The 20,192-nt window shown below is 44.4% G+C and overlaps 1 protein-coding gene across 1 annotated transcript in view; it reads left to right on the forward strand.

Annotated features, from left to right (window-relative positions):
- Positions 1-14,759, forward strand: part of fut8b (fucosyltransferase 8b (alpha (1,6) fucosyltransferase)) — a 73,171-nt gene extending 58,412 nt beyond the window's left edge. Inside the window, exons 7-10 of the mRNA XM_053445897.1 lie at positions 3,220-3,466; positions 11,231-11,407; positions 11,922-12,072; positions 13,066-14,759. Coding sequence (XP_053301872.1) covers positions 3,220-3,466; positions 11,231-11,407; positions 11,922-12,072; positions 13,066-13,404 — 914 coding nt within the window. The 3' untranslated portion in view covers positions 13,405-14,759. The remainder of the gene's footprint in view (positions 1-3,219; positions 3,467-11,230; positions 11,408-11,921; positions 12,073-13,065) is intronic.
- Positions 14,760-20,192: the final 5,433 nt, after the last annotated feature.

The raw sequence follows: 20,192 nt of genomic DNA on the forward strand, positions 1-20,192 counted from the left end.
CCTTGGATTAATAATTAGATACACATGGAATATCCAATTAGACGTACAGTGTTTGAATGTAGGGAATACTGATCTCTTGAAGTTAACTCGTGTTCACAACATCAATGCAGATGACGACAACTGTGGCCAAAAATCTGTAAAGAGCGTCTAAATATTTTCATTGGTCGCACCGATGCACCAACAGTCAGCTGGTGTGTCTGTGTATTTGATTGAGTCGTGTCGCTTCCTCATCTCATGTCCTCTTCTGAGTTTACGCTCACACACTCAGCCAGTAAATGTTGACCAGTGGCAACAGAAACTGTGACCTATGGACCGCTAATACAAAACGATTAGCGCCGCTGTTTCAGGATCAGTGAAGAAGCTGCGGTTGGTTTGAGTCCCTGTCCTCCCTCCTCCCTCCTCCCTCCTCCCTCCTCCCTCCTCCCTCCTCCCTCCTCCCTCCTCCCTCCTCCTCCACACTCCTGCTGACCTGCGCTCACTTTACACTTTAACAATAAAAACCAACACTCATCACAAGGTGTTAGCACCTCAACAGGGCTCTCATGTAAATCATAACCATCCCTTCCAGTTAACTGAGCCGGTGGTAGCATGTATCCTGGGCCAAATGTTTCATATTCATTCAGGAGACATTTTTGATAACATAGCCATTTTATTTATTGTGTTGGTTTTCTGTGGTTTGTTTTATGTCGTTATATAAACCCATTTTTTTTTTGGGCCCATTTTCTGCTCAGCATTTCCCCCAGAATGTGAGGCATGTGCAGACTGAGAGAGAGAGGATGCATGATGTATTCATCTGTGACAAGGACACTCAAAGATAGAAATTAATGAAAGTTGACCTCCTCCTGCGAACTGTGGTTGAATCTTTATGGAACTAAAGCTGATACGACCAAATACTGATATAAAATGTTATTATATATTATGATAATGTCATGAGAATATTCAGAAAGGTTGGATACTAGTGCCTTTTACAATATGTACATTGAGGACACCACAGTAATATATCTTTTAAATTAGTTTGTCTGCAAAACCCTTTTAATTTACCAGAAGAAGCCAAACGTCGTCAAATTTTAAAAGCAAGCGTCTAAACACAAGCAGCTGTACCAGTACTCGAAGTAGAACGCCTTAGAATAAGCACTGCATTTAAAATTGGCATCGTTTAGAATTTTAATTAGGAACCACAAATACGAATCTGAACAGACGTTCGCTGCCAGGGTTTTTTGCTCTTGACAGTTTTTTGATTCTCATCGCTATGGACACATTTCCGTCAGCACCAAGAGGCAGTAATGAGTTTTGACAACAACAGCTTTAGTGTCCGTTTAGCCCGCGGCTGCGTTTGGTCATTTACGGCAACTTTTGTGTTCAGTGGGAAAGATTTGAGCCCTCGGTAACATCTCAGGCCTGGTGAACGAGGAAATTCTGAACACACACAAATGGGGAAACCGGTCTTCTCCCGGAAAACAATGGTTCGTCGATCAAAGAGCTAATTTGCCAAAGAGAGTGTCTTCTGTTTGAGGTCCTCTGTGGAGATATTACTGCCTTACGAGTGAGTCTGAGAGCAGCAGGGGAAACATAATGTTCCCTGCCACGGAAAGACTGGAACAGGATTTCCCTAAGTTCATAAACTCAATCTCAAATGTATTATGAATAGAGAGGATCTGTGCTTCTTCTTCTTTTTTTTTATTTTGTATGTGGATGGCATCACACTCAGTTCTCCAGTCTCATAACAACTTTAATATGAAACATGTATTAGGCTCGGCGAACGTCATGGGTTTAAAATACAGGGATTCTGCGTCAGTGCGGACAAACGTGCTTTTTAAGTCATGATGCATCCGGGAAATATATTCAGAGGCTTTGGAGATGTGATGAAATTTAGAAGAGCTTTGTGATCTAATTAAGTAGCTGTGGGAGGAGGACATACTGCATGTCTGTACATTTGTTCCAAGAAGCATATAGGCCTCGAAATGTGCCCGTTCCCCCTTATGTGAAGCATGCCAATACTGTTATATAAGCAAAGACAGGCCCGGGAATATCTTTTCTTTTCAATATTTAATGCTCCTACCAATTTATATTCAGTGCATGCTCCAGTGTACACACACACACAAACACAAGCCTCTGTTTCTGTCCTTGTTTTTGACACGTTTTTTTTTTTTTATGAACGTACTCTCTCTGTGAAAGGCCAATTTTAATCACTCATTATGCCCTTTATTTGGAAGTGTGTTGCGGCTGCTGGGTTTTGCAGCTGCATTCGGGCCTGTCGGAGGAGGAGCCTCTTTCGTCTGACAGATCACAGGCCTCCAACTTATTTTTACGCAAATCAGGGGTTTATGCACGCAAATAAAAAAGAAAATTGAAAAAACAACTCCTCTGGTTTTAAGACTGAAAGAGAGTGAAGGTTGTGTCTGCCAGGCGTATCCCTTCTGGTGAGATGAGATTAGCTGGGCCCTTTGTGTGTTTGTGTGTGTGTGTGTGTGTTTGTGTGTTTGTCTGTGTGATTGCACATTTCTTTTATTGTTATTTTATCTGGATTCCCACTGTTGAGACACTTTTTTCCTACTGTTCACAAGACCCTTTGTATGCGGTGGTGGGTACACGCACATGTTGCTTGTATGTTTTCCACCTTTGTTCACACATGCGGCTGTGTGTCGTGCACAGAGAGTTGGCCTTGATGTATAGGGAGCTCTGGCACTGGGGGGGGGGCTTTCTGCCCTCTGCTCAACCCTCAGGGCGTCTGCCAAGCAGGGCGAGACTGGAGGGGGCCGATGCCAGACTAAAACCAGACCCATCCCATCCCACTCCAATCCAGGTTCCTGCCTCAGCCCCTTGCCCGACATAGCCGTGATAGAAAGGAGCTTCCTTGGCCTTTGAGCAAGGACAGGCAAAAAGCAGCTGTCAGTCAAAAAAGCCAGACTCTCTGGGCTCACTGGTTTTATATTTACACTGGAACAGAACAGCAATAAACATGACTTTTACATTAGTATGGGACCAATTATAAATGGAAAAATCTTTGGAATTAGAACTGTTGATCCGCAAAACAAGAAATCTGAGGTCATAATTTTTGCCTCTGGGAGAAAAGAGAAAAAAATTAGCGTCTGCAATAACGTCTGCAATATGATGAACATAATCATTAGTTCCAGTCTGAAAATTCAGCTTTGCTTTTTGATGAAGTGTTGAATCCTGAGTGTCTCACACTGCACCTGCTCTTCTCTGTGATACCTGCAGGCGAGGCCCACGATAAGGACGTCCAGGTAGTGGAGCTGCCCATCGTGGACAGCCTCCACCCTCGGCCCCCTTACCTGCCCCTGGCGATCCCCGAGGACCTGGCCCCACGCCTGCAGCGGCTGCACGGCGACCCCTCCGTCTGGTGGGTGTCCCAGTTTGTCAAGTACCTGGTGCGCCCTCAGGCCTGGCTGGAGAAGGAGATCCAGCAGACCACCGCCAAGCTGGGCTTCAAACATCCCATCATCGGGTGAGAACGCTCAGCTTTCACATTTCACTGTGTGTGTGTGTGCGTGTGCGTGTGCGTGTGTGCGTGTGTGTGTGTGTGTGTGTGTGTGTGTGTGTGTGTGTGTGTGTGTGTGTGTGTGTGTGTGTGTGTGTGTGTGTGTGTGTGTGTGTGTGTGTGTGGTATTCTCTTTTTTTCCGTGGCGATAAACACTTAAGTAGTAATGGCCTTGTCTCTATAGCATTTCTCCACATTTACATTTACAAAGTGCTTCACAATCACAGCAAGCAGACAGCATAGGAGGAGGAAAACAAAGAGATAGCCGCGAGGGCTGTGGAGGAATACAAACACAGCTCTGGGTGAGGTTAATACGAGGCTAATACAATAGTATTAAAAGTAACTTCATTTGATGGTAGCGTTGTGTTTGGTTAATTTTCTTCTCTTGTTTATGCTTGAGAGGCATTTTCCCTTTCATTACTTCACAGCTCATCAGCCCATGAGTGGATCATTTTAATATTCGAGTCAAATCCAAGCCAAATAATACTGGATACCTTTATATGAAATACTGATCTATTCTTTTCCTTTTTATTAAAGTGGTTTTATAGCTCTGAACGCATCACTGGCTGTTTTTAGAATTGGTAAATCCAGACGATGTTTGCAAGACGTTTATGATCCCATTAACAATGGACGGCCTGGTATTTTTATCGCCAATAGTCTTGGTCAATTAGAGGATAAGGATGGCTTTACCCCACATCTCTCTTATTGTCAACAAATCCAATGAAAAGACCGAAAACAACAAAGAATCTATCCGACTAACAATTACTGTCTGAAGCTGAAGCCGGATGTTACATCTTTCCTCTTTGCCACAGACTTCCATTGTAGTCAAAAGACTGTGAGCCACACTATTGCACTGATGTATTCCATCATGACAGGGAACACGGGCACTGTAGTGTATACACAATGCTGGTAGTACAAGTAGTACAAATACTGTCTGTCTTTAAATGAACACAGACAGGCTTAAGGCTCAGTGCCACAGACAGGTACTGTATTGAGTTACGGATTTAAAGCCTTGTTCACGCTACACAATTTTTTGTAGTTAATTTCTTCTTGCCCGTGTTGTTATGATTATATGTTGTTTGGAGACTGGAAGACTAGTCAGTGGTTTCTCCTGGTGAAAGATCCTGTGGTGTGTGACCCTCTGTACCCTGTGAGTCGTGTAGTGTGAACTCACAACCACCTCAAGACTCCTGATCACAAGACTGCAAGTCCAGTCATGTGAACTCTGATGATTCATCCTGAATCTAGGGCGCAAATATGACAAGTCGTGATAGAGCTGTCACAAAAAAGAGAAAGAAGGAAAAATCTAAAGCAATTCCAAATTAACTTACGTTTACAGAACTTTTAAAAATCTATAAATTGACTCGATAAAAGCTTTTTTTTTCTCTGCTTCCCGGTTTTATCCATTTCAGTTTCAAATGTAAAGAGCCAAGTCCTAAGCCACATATATGAACCTGCAGGTGACCTGACACCGGATACATGACACAGGATACAGTGCTGGATGAAAAGTTAAGAGATTATTTAATCATTTGATCATCATCCTCTTGGGACCATGAATGTCTGTGTAGAATCCACTCCTATCAAATATGTCAGTTTGGACCATAATGGTGGTTGAATGTTCCCATCCCCTGGAGCTGGAGTTAAAAGTAATACCCCCACTTATTCTGCTACAGTCCACACTGCAGACCGGGTGCAATGCATCACCACTAATTTCCTAATATCCGACTACACCTCTGAGATGCCTTTCATGAAACCTGGCACAAGTAGTTCAGATTAGATGATAGCGATCGTTCTAAATATGCCATCATTAGCTCTTACTCCGGTGTTTGATCTCGCCTCGGCTTTTATTCCGACTGCTCAGAGCTGTGCCGTCTCCCGAGACTCTCCACTCACCGTCTCTTACGTCCGGTGCAGCATAATTGGAAAGTGTTGAGGTGCTCAGCTCCCATGAGAGCCACCGACTCTGTGCTTAAATGCATGCAGTCCCAGTATTCCACAGTTAGCCAGCTTCCAAGAAATAGATTGGATGTGTTTTCGATGTTTATTTACTCGTGTACTTTCTCTGCATGTAATTCCTCCCATCTATGAGCCTGGGTTAGAGAAGGCTCTGCAAATTATCCTATGCAGTTGTTTTAACCTATTTGGTGAAGCAGAAGGGGGGGGGTAACCTAATTAGGACAATGGCGTGGAGAAAGTAAGTGGAATTACTTTGGGGTACTCCGCCGAGGTTGTCTGAAACTTCTGCATCGTCCCACAAGCCGGACTCCACCCGCCCGGTCAAATGAGCGCTTTAAAAACAAACGCTAAGAATTATATTGTACCAGTTTGTGAAGGCTGCCTGGTTTAGTGCTGTCATCCACCTCGTAAATCCCACACTCACATATTCGTAGTCCCCGAGCCAGCTTCCCCCCCCCCCCCCCCCCATAACTCTTCTCTTCCTCACCTTCTTCATTACATTTCGCTGCGAGCCATCGTCACCGCTCTTCCTGTCCCGCTCCGCTTAGTCCTCGCTCCCTCTTTGTTACGCTCTCATTCTTTCTCCAACCTTTTTCTCAGATGCTCCTCTCTTTGGGTTTCACTTCTCTTCCTTTCATCACCCGAGCAGCTGTCATATCTTTCTCCCAGTCCTCTTTGACTCTCCTCCCCTTTTTGACTCTCTCTCTCTTTTTTTTTAACTGTGACTCATGCCAACTTTTTTCAATCCCCCCCCCCCCCGTCCTCTCACATCCTCTCATTTTCTATCGTTCCTGAGTCCTCATTTGTTCATAGCTGCTCCCAAGATTTTTCCAATTTTTATATTTCACACTCACCTCTCCCTCACGTCCCTCCGGGGGGCAAATCTGTACCCACAATTCTCTTGCTCTCATAGTTTCCACTCCTCTCTGTAAAGTGCTCTTTGTGTTTGCCACCCCACCGGCCGTGCACACGCACACATGAACACACACGCACGCACACACATGTATATATACGCCACCCTTTTCTCCACTCATATCACCGGGGAAAGGGGTATTGAAATGAAACAGTGGGTAGAAGAAAGTTTTTATCCCCTCTTTTTTCCTTTCCTCCTCAGGAGTATGGGGGAAGGCAATATGTGTGTGTGTGTGCGCGTGTATTCACGTTTGTGTGTGTGTGTGTGTGTGTGTGTATGTATGAAGAAGAGAGAGAGAGAGAGAGAGAGAGCGGGGTGTGTAGTGCAAATGAAATCCATAGCGTCAGTGCAAGAGAAAGGCGAGAGCATGGTGGTGATGGGAGATGCAAGGGGTTTATGGAGACAGTACCGACAGTGACAGAAAGGCGGCTTGTCCCCAGAGCACCCAACAACCGCCCGCCGACCCCCACACGCCTCAGTTACCCCCGGCACTCTGAAGCTGCGGCTCCTTGAGGACGCCGAGCTGCAGAGAGGCTGAAAGCCACCCACTAAAAGCAACTATCACTGCAGCTCCATCCGCCAGCATTTAATGCAGCCTAATGGCAGCAAAGACAAAGAGAAAAGGAAAATAGGCCGCTGCTGCTGCTGCTGCTGTTTCTATGTCTTCCACTGATACCATAGAAGCATTATCACCATGGCAATGCCGTTTCCAAGAGGTGAATCCATTCTTTATCTTTCGTAAAATCTCTTATCAGATTTATTTCCTATTTATATATATATTTAGATTCATGAAATGGATTTAAAACAAACGGTTTTTTAGAAATCTCTCGGTGTAAACCACAGGTTAAACTAGAAGGCCCTGAGTAGAGCACTCACCTGCACCAAGGCCAAACTTTCCTATGACCGTAAATCAATCTGCACCTAATTCACACACTCATAGATACCAGTTCTCTCAATGTGTCTGTTTTATTGCATCAAGGTCCATGAATCATTCCCCTGGAAAACTGTCAAATGTTTTAAAACGCCCTATAGTGTTGAAGAAAGTGTAAAAAACTCAATTCTGATCAAGCCTCTGATACAGATTTGCACCAACATTGTTTGTGTCTCACCTTCAACAAAGTTTGTTGGGAATCCGTTCTGTTGTTTTCGTGTAATCTTGCTTACAAACAAACAAATAAACATCCAAACCCACCGATTTTTTTTTTTAAATATCATTAATATACAGTCAAATTCTGTGTGAGAAATCTTATTAAATACTACATTTGCAACAGATACTCTTTCTTCACTCGGAGCGACTCCGGTGAATAATTAGCAGCTCATTTTCATCTCATTTCATTGTTAACAAAACAAGGTTTCCGCTCATTGTGAGAGAGTTTGTTTTACAACCGTCTTCATCAGCTGACATGTTCTTACAGCAGAGAACACAACAAGTTTGGCTGCACGGCGATCAAGAAGACAAAGAGGACAATTGGTCTGTATTCTCAAAATCACTAAAGGATTAGGGGTAAATTAGGAAGGGCAATAAACAAGCATCAATGGAAATGTTCTGAATAAAGAGAAACACATTTTGGCCTCGAGGAGACAAACGAGAAGCTGTAAACGGGGACATAATATGTTCAGGTGATACAGCAAATCTTTAATAAAACAGTTACCTATTCTCACATTAGGCAGATATGAGTTTTATTAGCATTTATGTTCTCAGCCCTGTCCCGTTGTGTGTTTGTTGGTTGTTTAGTTGGTTTGTGTGTTTGTTTGTTTGTTGTAGTAGGATGAAGTATGGGTCAGAGAGGGACACATTACATGTTGGGGCAGATCCAGAAATAATTCCCGGGCACATTTAGGGGACTTCTTTTTATGAGTGTGTGAATTCTGGTGCTGAATTTAATGGGACTGTTGGGCCTCTGCTGAGGTGTGGGCTCATTGACTTCTGCCATTCTAGTTTTTGAGTTGTGTTTCCTGGTGGTTAACACTGTCGCCTCACAGCAAGAAGGCTCCCGGTTCCGATCCTGGTTTGGCAGAGGCTCTGTCCCTGTGGGTTTACTCCAGGTAATCTCACTTCTTCCCACGGTCCAGAGACTTTAGAACCAGGGTCAGGTTGATAGGAGGCTCTAACTTGACCTGTGGGCCTCTTGTCCAATGTCTGCTGGGTTTGATTCCAGCCCCCACAACCTTCATAGGAAAACTCTATAGATATTGGATGGAGGGTTTCCTGATGAAAACAGGTGAAAGACACCATAAAACCAAAAGAGTGAGTTGAGCTGAGATTAATTGTAGCAGGCCCGGATAATTCTTCATCAACACAAGCGACCCCGTTCACACACACATTGTCATTTGATCCTTTTTTTAATATAAAATAGTGATAAACGCAGCTTTAAAATAACATTTTACTTGTAAATTGTCCCATTTTCCTCTGGCACAGATCAGCGCTCGCACTAAATTTGATTTACAGCACATCACACAGAACAAGTGTGGGTTTGTCGTCTATTCGTTTTCAAAGGGTGACAAAGGAAGGAGAAATTCCAACACCTATGGGAGTTTTCAGAGCGATGTGACGGCGCTCTCCATCATTAAAATAGCAAGTGAGATAAAATCCTTCAGATAAATGCTGCTCATCCCATCAAATGCCAGCGGTTTATGAACCAGGAAGTTCCCTCAGATCCTCTGGTTCTTCTCTTTAGTCGTTCCACTGGAGCAGAAGCTGAGAATGATAGTCTGTCTTTATGTAGTGTTCTATCATTTTATTGTTATTTAAATCTCATCATTATTATTTATCTACATCTATTCTATGATGTTACATAGATGATGAGGACACTGAGGCTTTGGAGGCTCATAGTCGCCCAGCATCTTTAATTCGATGCCAAAGTAGATGTTGCATAAGCAGTGATTCTAAACAGGCTATAGATACAATACGATATGAAATTCAAATGCAGATTGAAGCTACAGTTCGAAGCCATGCGGAGCACCGAGGTCAGCGTCGGACCAATAATGTATTCCGTCTATGTGCCTGTGTCACAGTCTGCCAGAATCAGCACTGCATTCAGCGTGGGTGCGTTTGATTCCTTTTAATGTATGCTTCTTACGCCCACCTCGAGGACCCGCTCTGCCCTGCCAGTACGACTGTGGCGTTTTAGTGCTGGTGAGATGAGTGCTGGATCGGGGGTGGGGGGGTGGAGGGGGCGAGGGGAGATCGCTAAGAGCCGAGCGATGTCTCAGCGAGGCCTCTGCCGCTCTGACAGAGAGAGAAAGGGACGAGAGGACCAGGCTTCACAGGGACAACAAAAAAAAAAAAAACAGCGGACATGAAAGAATCAAGGAAGCAGGAGAAGAGGGAGCCTGACAAAGGATGGAGAAGCCCGGAGTCAAGACCTCTGTCCGACCACAAAGACGGGGACTGAATGAAAGGCTCCAACGCGCTCCGCTCACCCCCCCCCTCCCCGCTTCCCGCCTTCACTCTCTGGGGTTTTGTTTGTCACAGAAATAAAGGGTCTGTTTCTCCTGAGCTTCCCCGATCCTCACTGATGGATCTCTGGTGAATGGGAGAAATTGGCTCCAGCTGGTTTATTCTCCTGTCTGTGAACCTTCCACTGTTTCCTCTTCACTTTGCTTCACTATCGCCTCTTACAAAAGAGTCGGAGGCGTCCTTGATGTGAGGGAAACAGCTTCAATCCCTTAAAGCGAGTGGAGGCTCCTGAGAGGCGGGAGTGAAAGGTATAATATTCTTAACTGAGCTGCAGCTCCTGACCCTGCTGGACGTTCCAGTGGAGCCGCTCTTTGCTCCGCACGAGATAACTGGTTGGACTGGGTATTGCTCCAGGCGCAGCAGTGTGTGAGTGAAAGTGTTGCGGCGTGCGTGTGCCCACTTAATTCTCCCTCCCTAAGTGAACGCTGGAAAAATGCTTTTACCCATTAGGTGTCGGAAATTTCTGTTGCTCCTCGAGGCCAGAAGTCGTCATGCAGATGTGGCTTTTGCAATTGAATAGATCCGGCAGGAATAAAATTGTGTTTTTCTCGGCGTCCATCAGTTTGAGGGATGCTTCTGTGTCAAGAAAAAAAAAGAGAAAGACGATGAAAAAAGCGAATGTTTCCGTTCTGGCCCGTCCTTTGTTCTGTTTTCAAGCTGTGCTCTTTTTTCTCGTATATGCCGGTGACAGCCGTCTCTCTTTGTCCTCGCTCCCTGAGAGCGATGACAATGACACTGGGGGGCGGGGGGGGAACTCGGTTGTGTTGGTTATTTCTCTTTCTGACCATTGTTCTGCTTCGATGTATTTCTTCTCTAACTTCTCCTCCCTGTCACTGTTTGTGCCTTTTTCCGGGTTTTTTTTCTCTTTCTTTTGTGCCATCGGAAAGACAATCGAAATATTCCCTACACACATTTAAGTGCTGCATCTTCTGTGGATTCTACTTTGGTAGAAAAAGAAGAAGGAAAAAAAAAAACACTGTTGTGAAAAGGTAGAACAAGACATGGATTTGCAGCTATTGTCAAAAACTGTGTTCAAACTAGGTTCTGTCAGTAAAAATAAGAAAACTGTCAGTCATTCCTTCACCGCTGTAGCTTTTTCTTTTTTTTTACCGAAACACATTTCAGCAAACTTCACCTTGTTTCTCTCAATTAAGATCGATTTGTAAATCTCTGACATAATCCGTCAAAATCTTTTATTGTTGATCAAGCAGGCGTCTGCATCTGAAAGTATAAAAAGTAAAAAATATGGACAATACTGAAGAGACAGCATTTTGGACTTGATAGTGTCTTTCATTTAGTTTGGAGTGAATGAAAAACGACATGTATCTTCTGCTTCTAACTAAAAGTACTGAGTCTGTAACACTGTGTGTGTTTGTGTGTGTCCCTGTTTGTGTGTCTGCAGCGTCCACGTGAGGAGGACGGATAAAGTGGGGACCGAGGCGGCCTTCCATCCCATAGAGGAGTACATGCTGCATGTGGAGGAGCAGTTCCAACATCTGGCCCGACGCGTCCACATCGACAAGAAACGAGTTTACCTGGCCACCGACGACCCCTCCCTGCTGCAGGAAGCTAAGACCAAGTCAGTGTGTGTGTGTGTGTGTGTGTCGGGGGGGGATTTCTAAATGTGTCCTATTATAATGACAATGATTTATAGGTAGAAGACAATTAAAAAACAATTCAATATCCCTTTCTATGAGTCCAACACCAATAACAAATACCTGCTCTATACTCACATAGACCGGGGCTCACACTGCCACCCACACTCAACATTACACTTCCTGCTTCTTGTGAGAGTGTGTGTTTTCACACAGGTGAAGACTTTTAATGTGACATCTCACTCAGTGCATATTTATTAACATGAGGTCGCACCATCACCTGAGTGTATTTGCTGCAAAGTGATAATCAAGTGCAACACAGGAAGGAGTCAGTAACTTCCAGCTCACACAAGTTGTTCACAGAAAATATCAAATGTGGTTTTGACTTTGATTTGGAAAAAACAGCTCTTATTATTTTTGTTGTATTTTTTTTATCTGAAAACAAGGAAAGACGCTGATTGTGTCTTTGTCTGTCTCCGTCCTGCTTGTCCCCTCCAGGTATCCAGAATACGAGTTCATCAGCGATAACTCCATCTCGTGGTCGGCCGGCCTCCACAACCGCTACACTGAGAACTCGCTGAGAGGCGTCATCCTGGACATCCACTTCCTGTCCCAGACCGACTTCCTGGTGTGCACCTTCTCCTCACAGGTCAGTACTTCAGAGCAAGACGATATGAAGTGTTGTTTTGATGTGTTTTCTCTTTAAAGTAGAAGTTGGGTTTGATGTCGGGATGAAAGCTGTCAAAGCTTAAGAAAAACTGACGCACAACTTTGATGTGAGCTTGTTTTGAGACCAACAATTAATATGTACTTTAAACAAATAGTTTTTAAATCAATTTAGCCTTTCATTAGGGGGCATCTATTATTAACTACACATCCATCGTATTTAAATATTAACACTTGACTTCCTTAATGTTCCAATAAATCTTTTTTTAATCCGATTAGAGGTAAATTGTTAGATTGACAACACAAAACCACCCACACATCTCCTCTGAAGTTGCACGTTGCTATCATGGTAATACATTCTCGAAAATAACATTGAAATACTGCACCACTGACTTCACGCCTGGGTTTAACAGTTTTGAACACAGACACATCCACGGAGGAAACGATCACACACTCTGCTGATTGAATTCACAATTACCACGAATCAAAGAGCTAAACGAGATTGTATGAAGAAGAGGGAGAACAACCAAACACCAGTGATGGGGCTTTATTCAATAGCAAGTTACCAAGCTCCTAATAACAATTGATGAGATAAAACTAAATTGCCTCGATTATTCATTATAAAAACAAAACTCAGGTCATAGCTGCTGTGTGAAGCAGATAAACTGATCAACCCAGCTGCTCTATAGCAGGTTCTACCAGTGGAGTGGATGTGCCTCCTGCCAAACCTCATATGAACGTGTTAGCCACGTAATTCCTCTTCACACTCTGGGCTTATTAGTGCACTTCAAGGATCTAACTGGAATGAGTCGCTTAGCACATTTGATCCCTCTTTAAGCAAGAAGTGGAAGGAAACGTGTTCGTCTTGTAGTGAGAGGTCCTTTGTGTTCCTGCAGCTCTTCAGTATTTCCTTTTAAAATATGTTCCTTTGCATGCGTAGATCTAACAATGAGAATAACCCGTGCCTCCTCTCCAGGTTTGCCGCGTGGCCTACGAGATCATGCAGATGCTGCATCCAGACGCCTCCTCCTTCTTCTACTCCCTGGACGACATCTACTACTTCGGAGGCCAGAACGCCCACAACCAGATCGCCGTGTTCCCGCACCAGCCGCGCAACAGTGAGGACATTCCCCTGGAGCCCGGCGACGTGATCGGCGTGGCGGGGAACCACTGGGACGGCTACTCCAAAGGCATCAACCGCAAACTGGGCCGCACTGGCCTCTACCCCTCCTACAAGGTCAAAGAGAAGATCGAGACTGTGAAGTACCCGACGTACCCCGAGGCGGACAAACTGCTCACCTCTCAGAAGAAGTAAAAGAAGAAGAAATGAACTAAATTAAAAAATAAAATAAAATAAAGGAGGCGAAGGAGCGAGGAGAAACACGCAGACTCCGATTCCAGGGAAGGAGGCTGCTTTTGTACAGAGGAGAGAGAGACATACTTAGTGCACTAAGCTGAGAAGAAAAGAAAACGCCTGTACCCAGGGGTGATAGGAATGAGAATGCACTGTGTGTTTATGCCTGAGTGCGTATGTGAGCGAGAGTGTGTGTGAGAGCGCGTGTGTGTGTGTGTGTGTGTGTGTGTGTGTGTGTGTGTGTGTGTGTGTTCAGGCGAACGTGCGTGCACTTGTGTAAATGCCTGTGCATATGTCGGGTCATGGAAGACTTGCACCCCACCACTACTCCCCCGCCTGGCGCTCTGACGCCCGGTCTGTAGAGATGTAGACGTGAACATTGATTTTAAGTAAAAAAAATTATAATAATAAAAAAAAAAAACTGTGAGAAAACAATTAAAAAATCCACATGAATGACCGAGCTCACTCTCCCGTGACGCCCCCGGGGGACGGACTGGACGACTGGCACCCGGGAGTGAGCTTCGAATCGATGACTGAAAAAAAAAAGAGTAATGACAAACTGGAAGAATCTGATTTTTTATTTAATTCTTTTCACTGGTTTTGATTCTAATCTTTGCCTTTGTGTTTTTGTTTTGGGTTCCTCCTCTCCTGGTTTTATTGTTTACTGAATGTACTGTATCCTCTTCTTGCCATGCTCACCGCTGCCACCCCCCCCCCCCCCCTCCCCTCTCGACTCCTGCGCCACTCACTGTACTTCCTCCATCTTGTCTCTACATGTGCAATTAATTTTATAATACCATACTGTGCTTTTATTGCGTGTTTTTAACCGTCTTAATTTTTGGTGTGTTTGTGTGTCTGTGTGTGTGTGTGGGGCTTGTGCATTCTAAACTGTACAGTGTGTGTGTGTGAGAGACGACAAAATGCGTGTATGTGTGTGCCATGTGACGACCTGGTGCCTGGTTGTGTGTGCGTGTGTGTCTGTGTGTGTGTGTTTTTTATTCCTGGCTTATCCTCCTGACTGAATCGTGTTTGTGTGGCCGGCAGCGGGAGGCTGGCGGTGACAGCGGCAGGGGGGGGGGGGGGGAACTGTCCTCACTCCACTCCACCCCCTTTACCCCCTTACCCCCCCCCACCAGCACTTGGAGCAAGGGTGATCTCCGGTCGCGGCGCTGGTGACCTCTAGTGAACAATGGTGAGACTTTTGTGGGGACACACTCACAGGAACAGGAAGCCGTCCTGAGGCTTCACCGAAAGCACTCCACTGAGAGACTGTCTCTTCTGTCCATCTCTCTGTTTGTCCTTTTTTTTTTTTTTTTTTTTTTTTTTACTTTTGCTGTTTTAAAAAAAAAATACGAGGAAAAAATCTGTTTAGAAATGATGATGATGATGATGTGTCGAATCAAATCTCAGAGTCCCCCCCCCTCCCCTTCTCCCCTTCTCCACACTCCACCCCCCAACCACACCATGAAGGCTTTTTTCCCCATAACTTATGTTCTTGGGCATTGTCTTTGATAACCACAGATCGAATAAACTTGAGAAACCAACACGTCATTTTCTCACTTCGGCCTGATTCTGTTTCGCCATCTGCTCAGACTCTGTCTCCCTCTCCGTCTCCGTCTCTGTCTCCCTCTCCGTCTCCCTCTCCCTCTCCGTCTCCGTCTCCCTCTCCGTCTCTGTCTCTGTCTCCGTCTCTGTCTCTGTCTCCGTCTCTCAGCGGGGACACCTGCTCGTTCAATCAGGCTGAAAACGCTTCAGATGCATTACGCACCTTCCAGAGCGAGAAATCAAGTCTCTCTCTCTCTCGTCTTATTTGGAGAGTTCATCATTTCCTGAAGGGTAACTATCCATCTATTTTAGAAAAGTCATTACTTGAAGTTCATCTTTTGATAGCGCACCCCCACCCTCCGCTTCCCCCCCCCCCAAGAAGGAAGACCCTGCCTTTGAAATTGAAATCAGTTTTGCATCCGAGGATTAGAGCGGCCTCTCGTACCTTCCAATGAAAGCACCAGTAGTTTGTTTTATGAATCATTCAGAGAGAGCGTGAATCCATTTCCCCCCCGAAACTCAAACTCGTTCACGATTTACATTTCAAACTGACGACTGGGATCAGAACCTTCGGAGGGGACATTACCGTCTTTCATTTTGAACGCGACTCGTGACAGCGACACAACATCTCTGCCCCAAATTCCAAACATCTCTCCACATCGCAGGCGCGTCATTAAATCACCGGTGCACTTCCTGTTCACGTGTCCCACTTCCCACGCGTGTGTCTGAACCGCTTGTGATCTCGTTCTCTGTGTCTTATTTATGGGCTGACTTGTTACTTTCTTTCTCGGGGGGCTCTGGGAGTTTCATTACAGATCGCTCTTTTATTTCAACGCTGATCTGCATGCTTCATTGGACACCCATAAGGAACGCCACAGCGGTGGTAGCGGAGATTAGCTTTTTGTTTTGTTTGTGTGTCTGTCTGTGTGTGTGTCTGTGTGTGTGTGTGTGTCTGTGTGTGTGTGTGAGGGAGGGAGGGAGGGAGGGAGGGAGAATAATAGTGTTATTGCTTTTCGTCCCTGCCTGACAACAATCCACAACAAATTGAGCTCACATTGACGAGGCGTTCACGGTGCTTTATGAACACAGCTCTGTTCTCTCGGATAGAGCACTTTCATTGGACGAGAGTCCCTCATGGGCTTTATAAAACGCACACTCCGACTGGAGGGCACTTTGATTAAAATGCACTTGTTGCTGTCACAGTTGCCGGTAACAGTCGTTTAAGAGAGACGTTAGTTCAGTTCATTATTCCGTTAATTGGCTTCAGAGGGAGAGCGTTCAGGTTCTGTCAGCAGCCGGGGTTCCTCTCACGTCTCTATTGTTGAGAGAATGATGAGGTCGCCCTCATGAAGTTCACTCAACATGAAATCTTCCCGACAAATTGAACAAACAAATAGTTATTGATTGAAACTGGGCCTCCCCTCATCACGAGACACAATCCTAAATCGTCTTTTCATGATTGATTCTTTCAGTTTTCTCGTGTGGAGGTCCACTGGGGAAAAGATACCAGTGAAAAGAAGAGACCAGTCCAGCCTGTAGTAGAAGGGTGGGACATCTGAGAGGAAAGAGGCTGGGATGGAGAACAGGAACATCTGTGCCGAGTACGGATTTGAAGAACTAATCATACGACCAAAAGTGATTGATAAGAACACAGCTAAGATCCTGTGGGACTTCAAGATCCACACTGACACGCAGCTGCTTGTGGAGGAGGAAGAAGGAAGTAGTGATGTTTGAGAGTAGCATCAGGCAGAATGAGAAGGTTGAGAAGTACCAGTGAAGAGAGAACAGCTGGAGCAGGTGACATGGTCCCTGTGGTGAAACAAACCAAACTGGCAGAGCGTCTCCAGCAGATTCCAGGTAGAACATCTGAGGCCGGGAGCTTGAGGAGGACAAAGACACCACAGCCACGAGGAGACGAGAGGGAGATTTAACATTTGTTTTTTTTTTATCTGGTATGACTTCTTAAAGCAACGTAAAGGGCAAACTTCAATTTGGCGAAATGTCATGAATGTCAGATGATCGTAAAAAACCTTTATCATCTGCAGACCACGATTCACCCGCACAGAGCATTGACTGTATATAAAGATGGAGGACGAGTCTCCAGTCTCCATATGAAAGCTGCCATCTAATGAAACAAAACCAAACATGAGGAGCTGATTTAAGATTAAGATACAGATTAAGATACATAACTTTGCTTGAGTCTTATTGGATAGACATGCAAATTGAGTTTGTGCATCTTTTTGACGTGACCTTAGAGTCTGTGATCAAAATGCTGAGTCATGGGTTCAAACTATTTCCTAAATCTTCTATTCACCCTGTTTCTATAGCATCAAATAACAAACTGAAATCCAACCTAGTGGGAAAATGAATGAGAACTACCTAAAAGATGTATTGTTTAATTGTTCTTTGACTCTGTAGTTTGACTCACATCCCATTGATTAACATATAGGAGGCGGGATTTATGATCTATACTGCAGCCAGCCAGCAGGTGGCGATCAGGACGTTTTGGCTTCACTTTTGTCGAGATGTCATGTCGTCCATCTTTAAATACAATCTATGCCACAGACTTTAATGGGAGTTCAAGTAATGGTTGAAGTATTCCAGTGAGCAGCTCAGGGCTGTGCTGACCGACGCTGCCATCCCTAAAGCTAAGAAGCTAATGTGGCTACAAAGAGTGTAGCCTCAGGAGATACCGACTGAGCCAAACCAGAACTGCCACTGCTCAAACCTCATTGCTTCTTACTAAGCTGAAAATGTAGGGCTTTGGATTTCGTGTCCCACCTTTTCCACCGGAACGCTCTTGAGAAGAGGTTGTGTGTGTACAGATAAGGATGAGTAACCCGCACAAGAGTATTGTTTTAAGGCAGATTTAGAATAAAAATATGCTTACTTATCCTTTAATGCTCCGAGAACACAGAGCCAGATTTCAACGCGGCCGCGGAACTCTGATGGAATTCATATTATGTGGAGATAAGTGGGTGTGCCGTCGCCTCGTGGAATTCTAATCCCGTAAAGGGCAGCTGAATTAATTCTGAATGACTCATGAAAAAAAGAGTGGAAATGATTATTGTCGTCCTGACGGGGAGGAACCGTCTGCTTTTCACAAGGCAAAGAGGATTTCAGGGCGTCCATCTTTCTGATCCTCAATCGGACAAAGTTTGGCTTTTATCAGCTCAGTATGTTTTTTATGTTTTATTCCACCTTTTGTTATTTGGACTCGCTGTAAACCTGATACTTGGCACAGAGCAGGTGACGCACATCATCGCCCGGAGGCACAAAGGCTTTTTGTTTGGCACTTAAATGTGATCTCTGCTGTGAATCCACTAAATCAGTGTCTCTAATGGAGCGCCGACACCCCAGAGGACTGGGTTGTTGTTTGGAAAACAACGTTTTGCTTGATGAATCACAACAACACAGACCTTTTTATCAACCGAACGAGGGATGTGTGCCCAACACTGTAGATTTGAACATTTCAACAGGTCTCAAAGTAAAATAAACCGATTATTGTTCATTTTTAGACAATTGCTAAGAGTTTTTAATCTTCGTTGGAGGTTCAAATTGATTTGATTGTTTGGTTAAGTTACTAATTGTATTCTCAGCCGAAGACGTTAAGTTTTCACTGTCTGTTGGTTGGTTTGTTTGTTGACAGCAGGAACACACAGTGTTGAAAATGGATTTCCACGGAACATGGTGGAACGATGGGACATTTTGCTGTTGACCGAGATAAAGGTGCAAATCCAGGATTTTAGTTATTCCACTTTATTTAACTTTGTGATATTGTGCTGTGGCTTGATTGAATTGAAAGGTGTGTTGAGGCCTGTGGATAATTAAAATGAACTGTATTTAAATGGTGCTTTTACAACCTAATGAAGCATTTTACATTACACGTCACATTCACACAAACATGACGTGTTTCTGTACACAAAACACAGTTGTAATTGGCAATTTGGGGTTTAGAACCTTACCCAGGGACACATGCAAATCAAACTGGAGGAGCCGGGGATCGAACCGCTGACCTTCTGGTTAGTGGACCACCCTCCCTACCTCCTGAGTCACAACCAGCCCCTCTTCCCATCCGAACATCTACATATGAACCTGTGACCTACAGCTGCTCTTTAGAAGAGTTTAAAACTCTTTTTAAATTTTTTGATATTTTAAAGAACCAAAGCAAGAAGAACTGGTTGCTAGAGGGGACACTCAATAAGTATAATACTTTTAGATATTCATAAAACTAATAGTGCATATTGAAATCATCCTGCAGGTTTCACTGTAGGTGATCAAAGATGAAACAAGATCTGAAGCACCTGAATAAAAATCACTGGGTCGGGAGCAGAAGGCTGTTTTTCCGCCGTCACAACAAGGTCTCGATGTTTCGTGGATCAACAACGGGATCGTTGGCGGATTCATGGAGAAACGCAGCTGAGCTCTGAGAGCTCCGTGACGTCGCTCAGATAATGGAGCTGCAGTCGCTCTGTGGCGTCCTTTGTTGTCGAACAGACACAGAGCTTTGTATTAGCATCCAGATGAAGAGCGAGAGTGTTATTAGCACGGTGACTGTGATGTCACAATAACGGTACAGCAAGACATGCTAATGAGGGCACTGAATGTGAGGCTGTGACAGCACACGATCGTGTTTCATTAGATAATTGTGGTTTGTTACCTATAGGTGTTATTTTTTATAGTTTGTGATCTTTGAGATTTTGGAATCAAAACATGAGCCATCACATTAATTCCCCTTTGAATCGTTGGTATTTCTCTACAACATTTAATATTCGTGGTGGAATCGAACCAAAAACATCCTCAGTTATTGTTTATTGAGACTCAAACAGTGAAGATGTCCGTCAATCTGCTTCATCAGGAATGAGTGTGGTCACATCACGTTTGATTGACGGGGTCCAAACAACCCATTGTTTTCAGATCCTGATTCAAATGACAGATAAATCCAGATTGCTCCACATGAAGCGACATGATTGTATCCAGCTGACCCCTGATCTCTGTAACCCCATGAAAACACAACAAGCCAGAGATGGTTCATGACTGTGAAGGAGTGGGTTGATGTAAGACCTCATCACTTAGAGTCACAGGCTGATTGAGAACGTTGTCAGGGCCTTTAAATAATCCCCTCTAATGGCCAATTAGTGTGGGAGGAAAGAAATACAAGCAAACAGGAAAAGAACTGCACAATGCTGTAACAAATATTTTGT

The sequence above is a fragment of the Pleuronectes platessa genome, chromosome 17 (genome assembly GCF_947347685.1).
Source record: "Pleuronectes platessa chromosome 17, fPlePla1.1, whole genome shotgun sequence".
Taxonomy (NCBI): Eukaryota; Metazoa; Chordata; class Actinopteri; order Pleuronectiformes; family Pleuronectidae; genus Pleuronectes; species Pleuronectes platessa.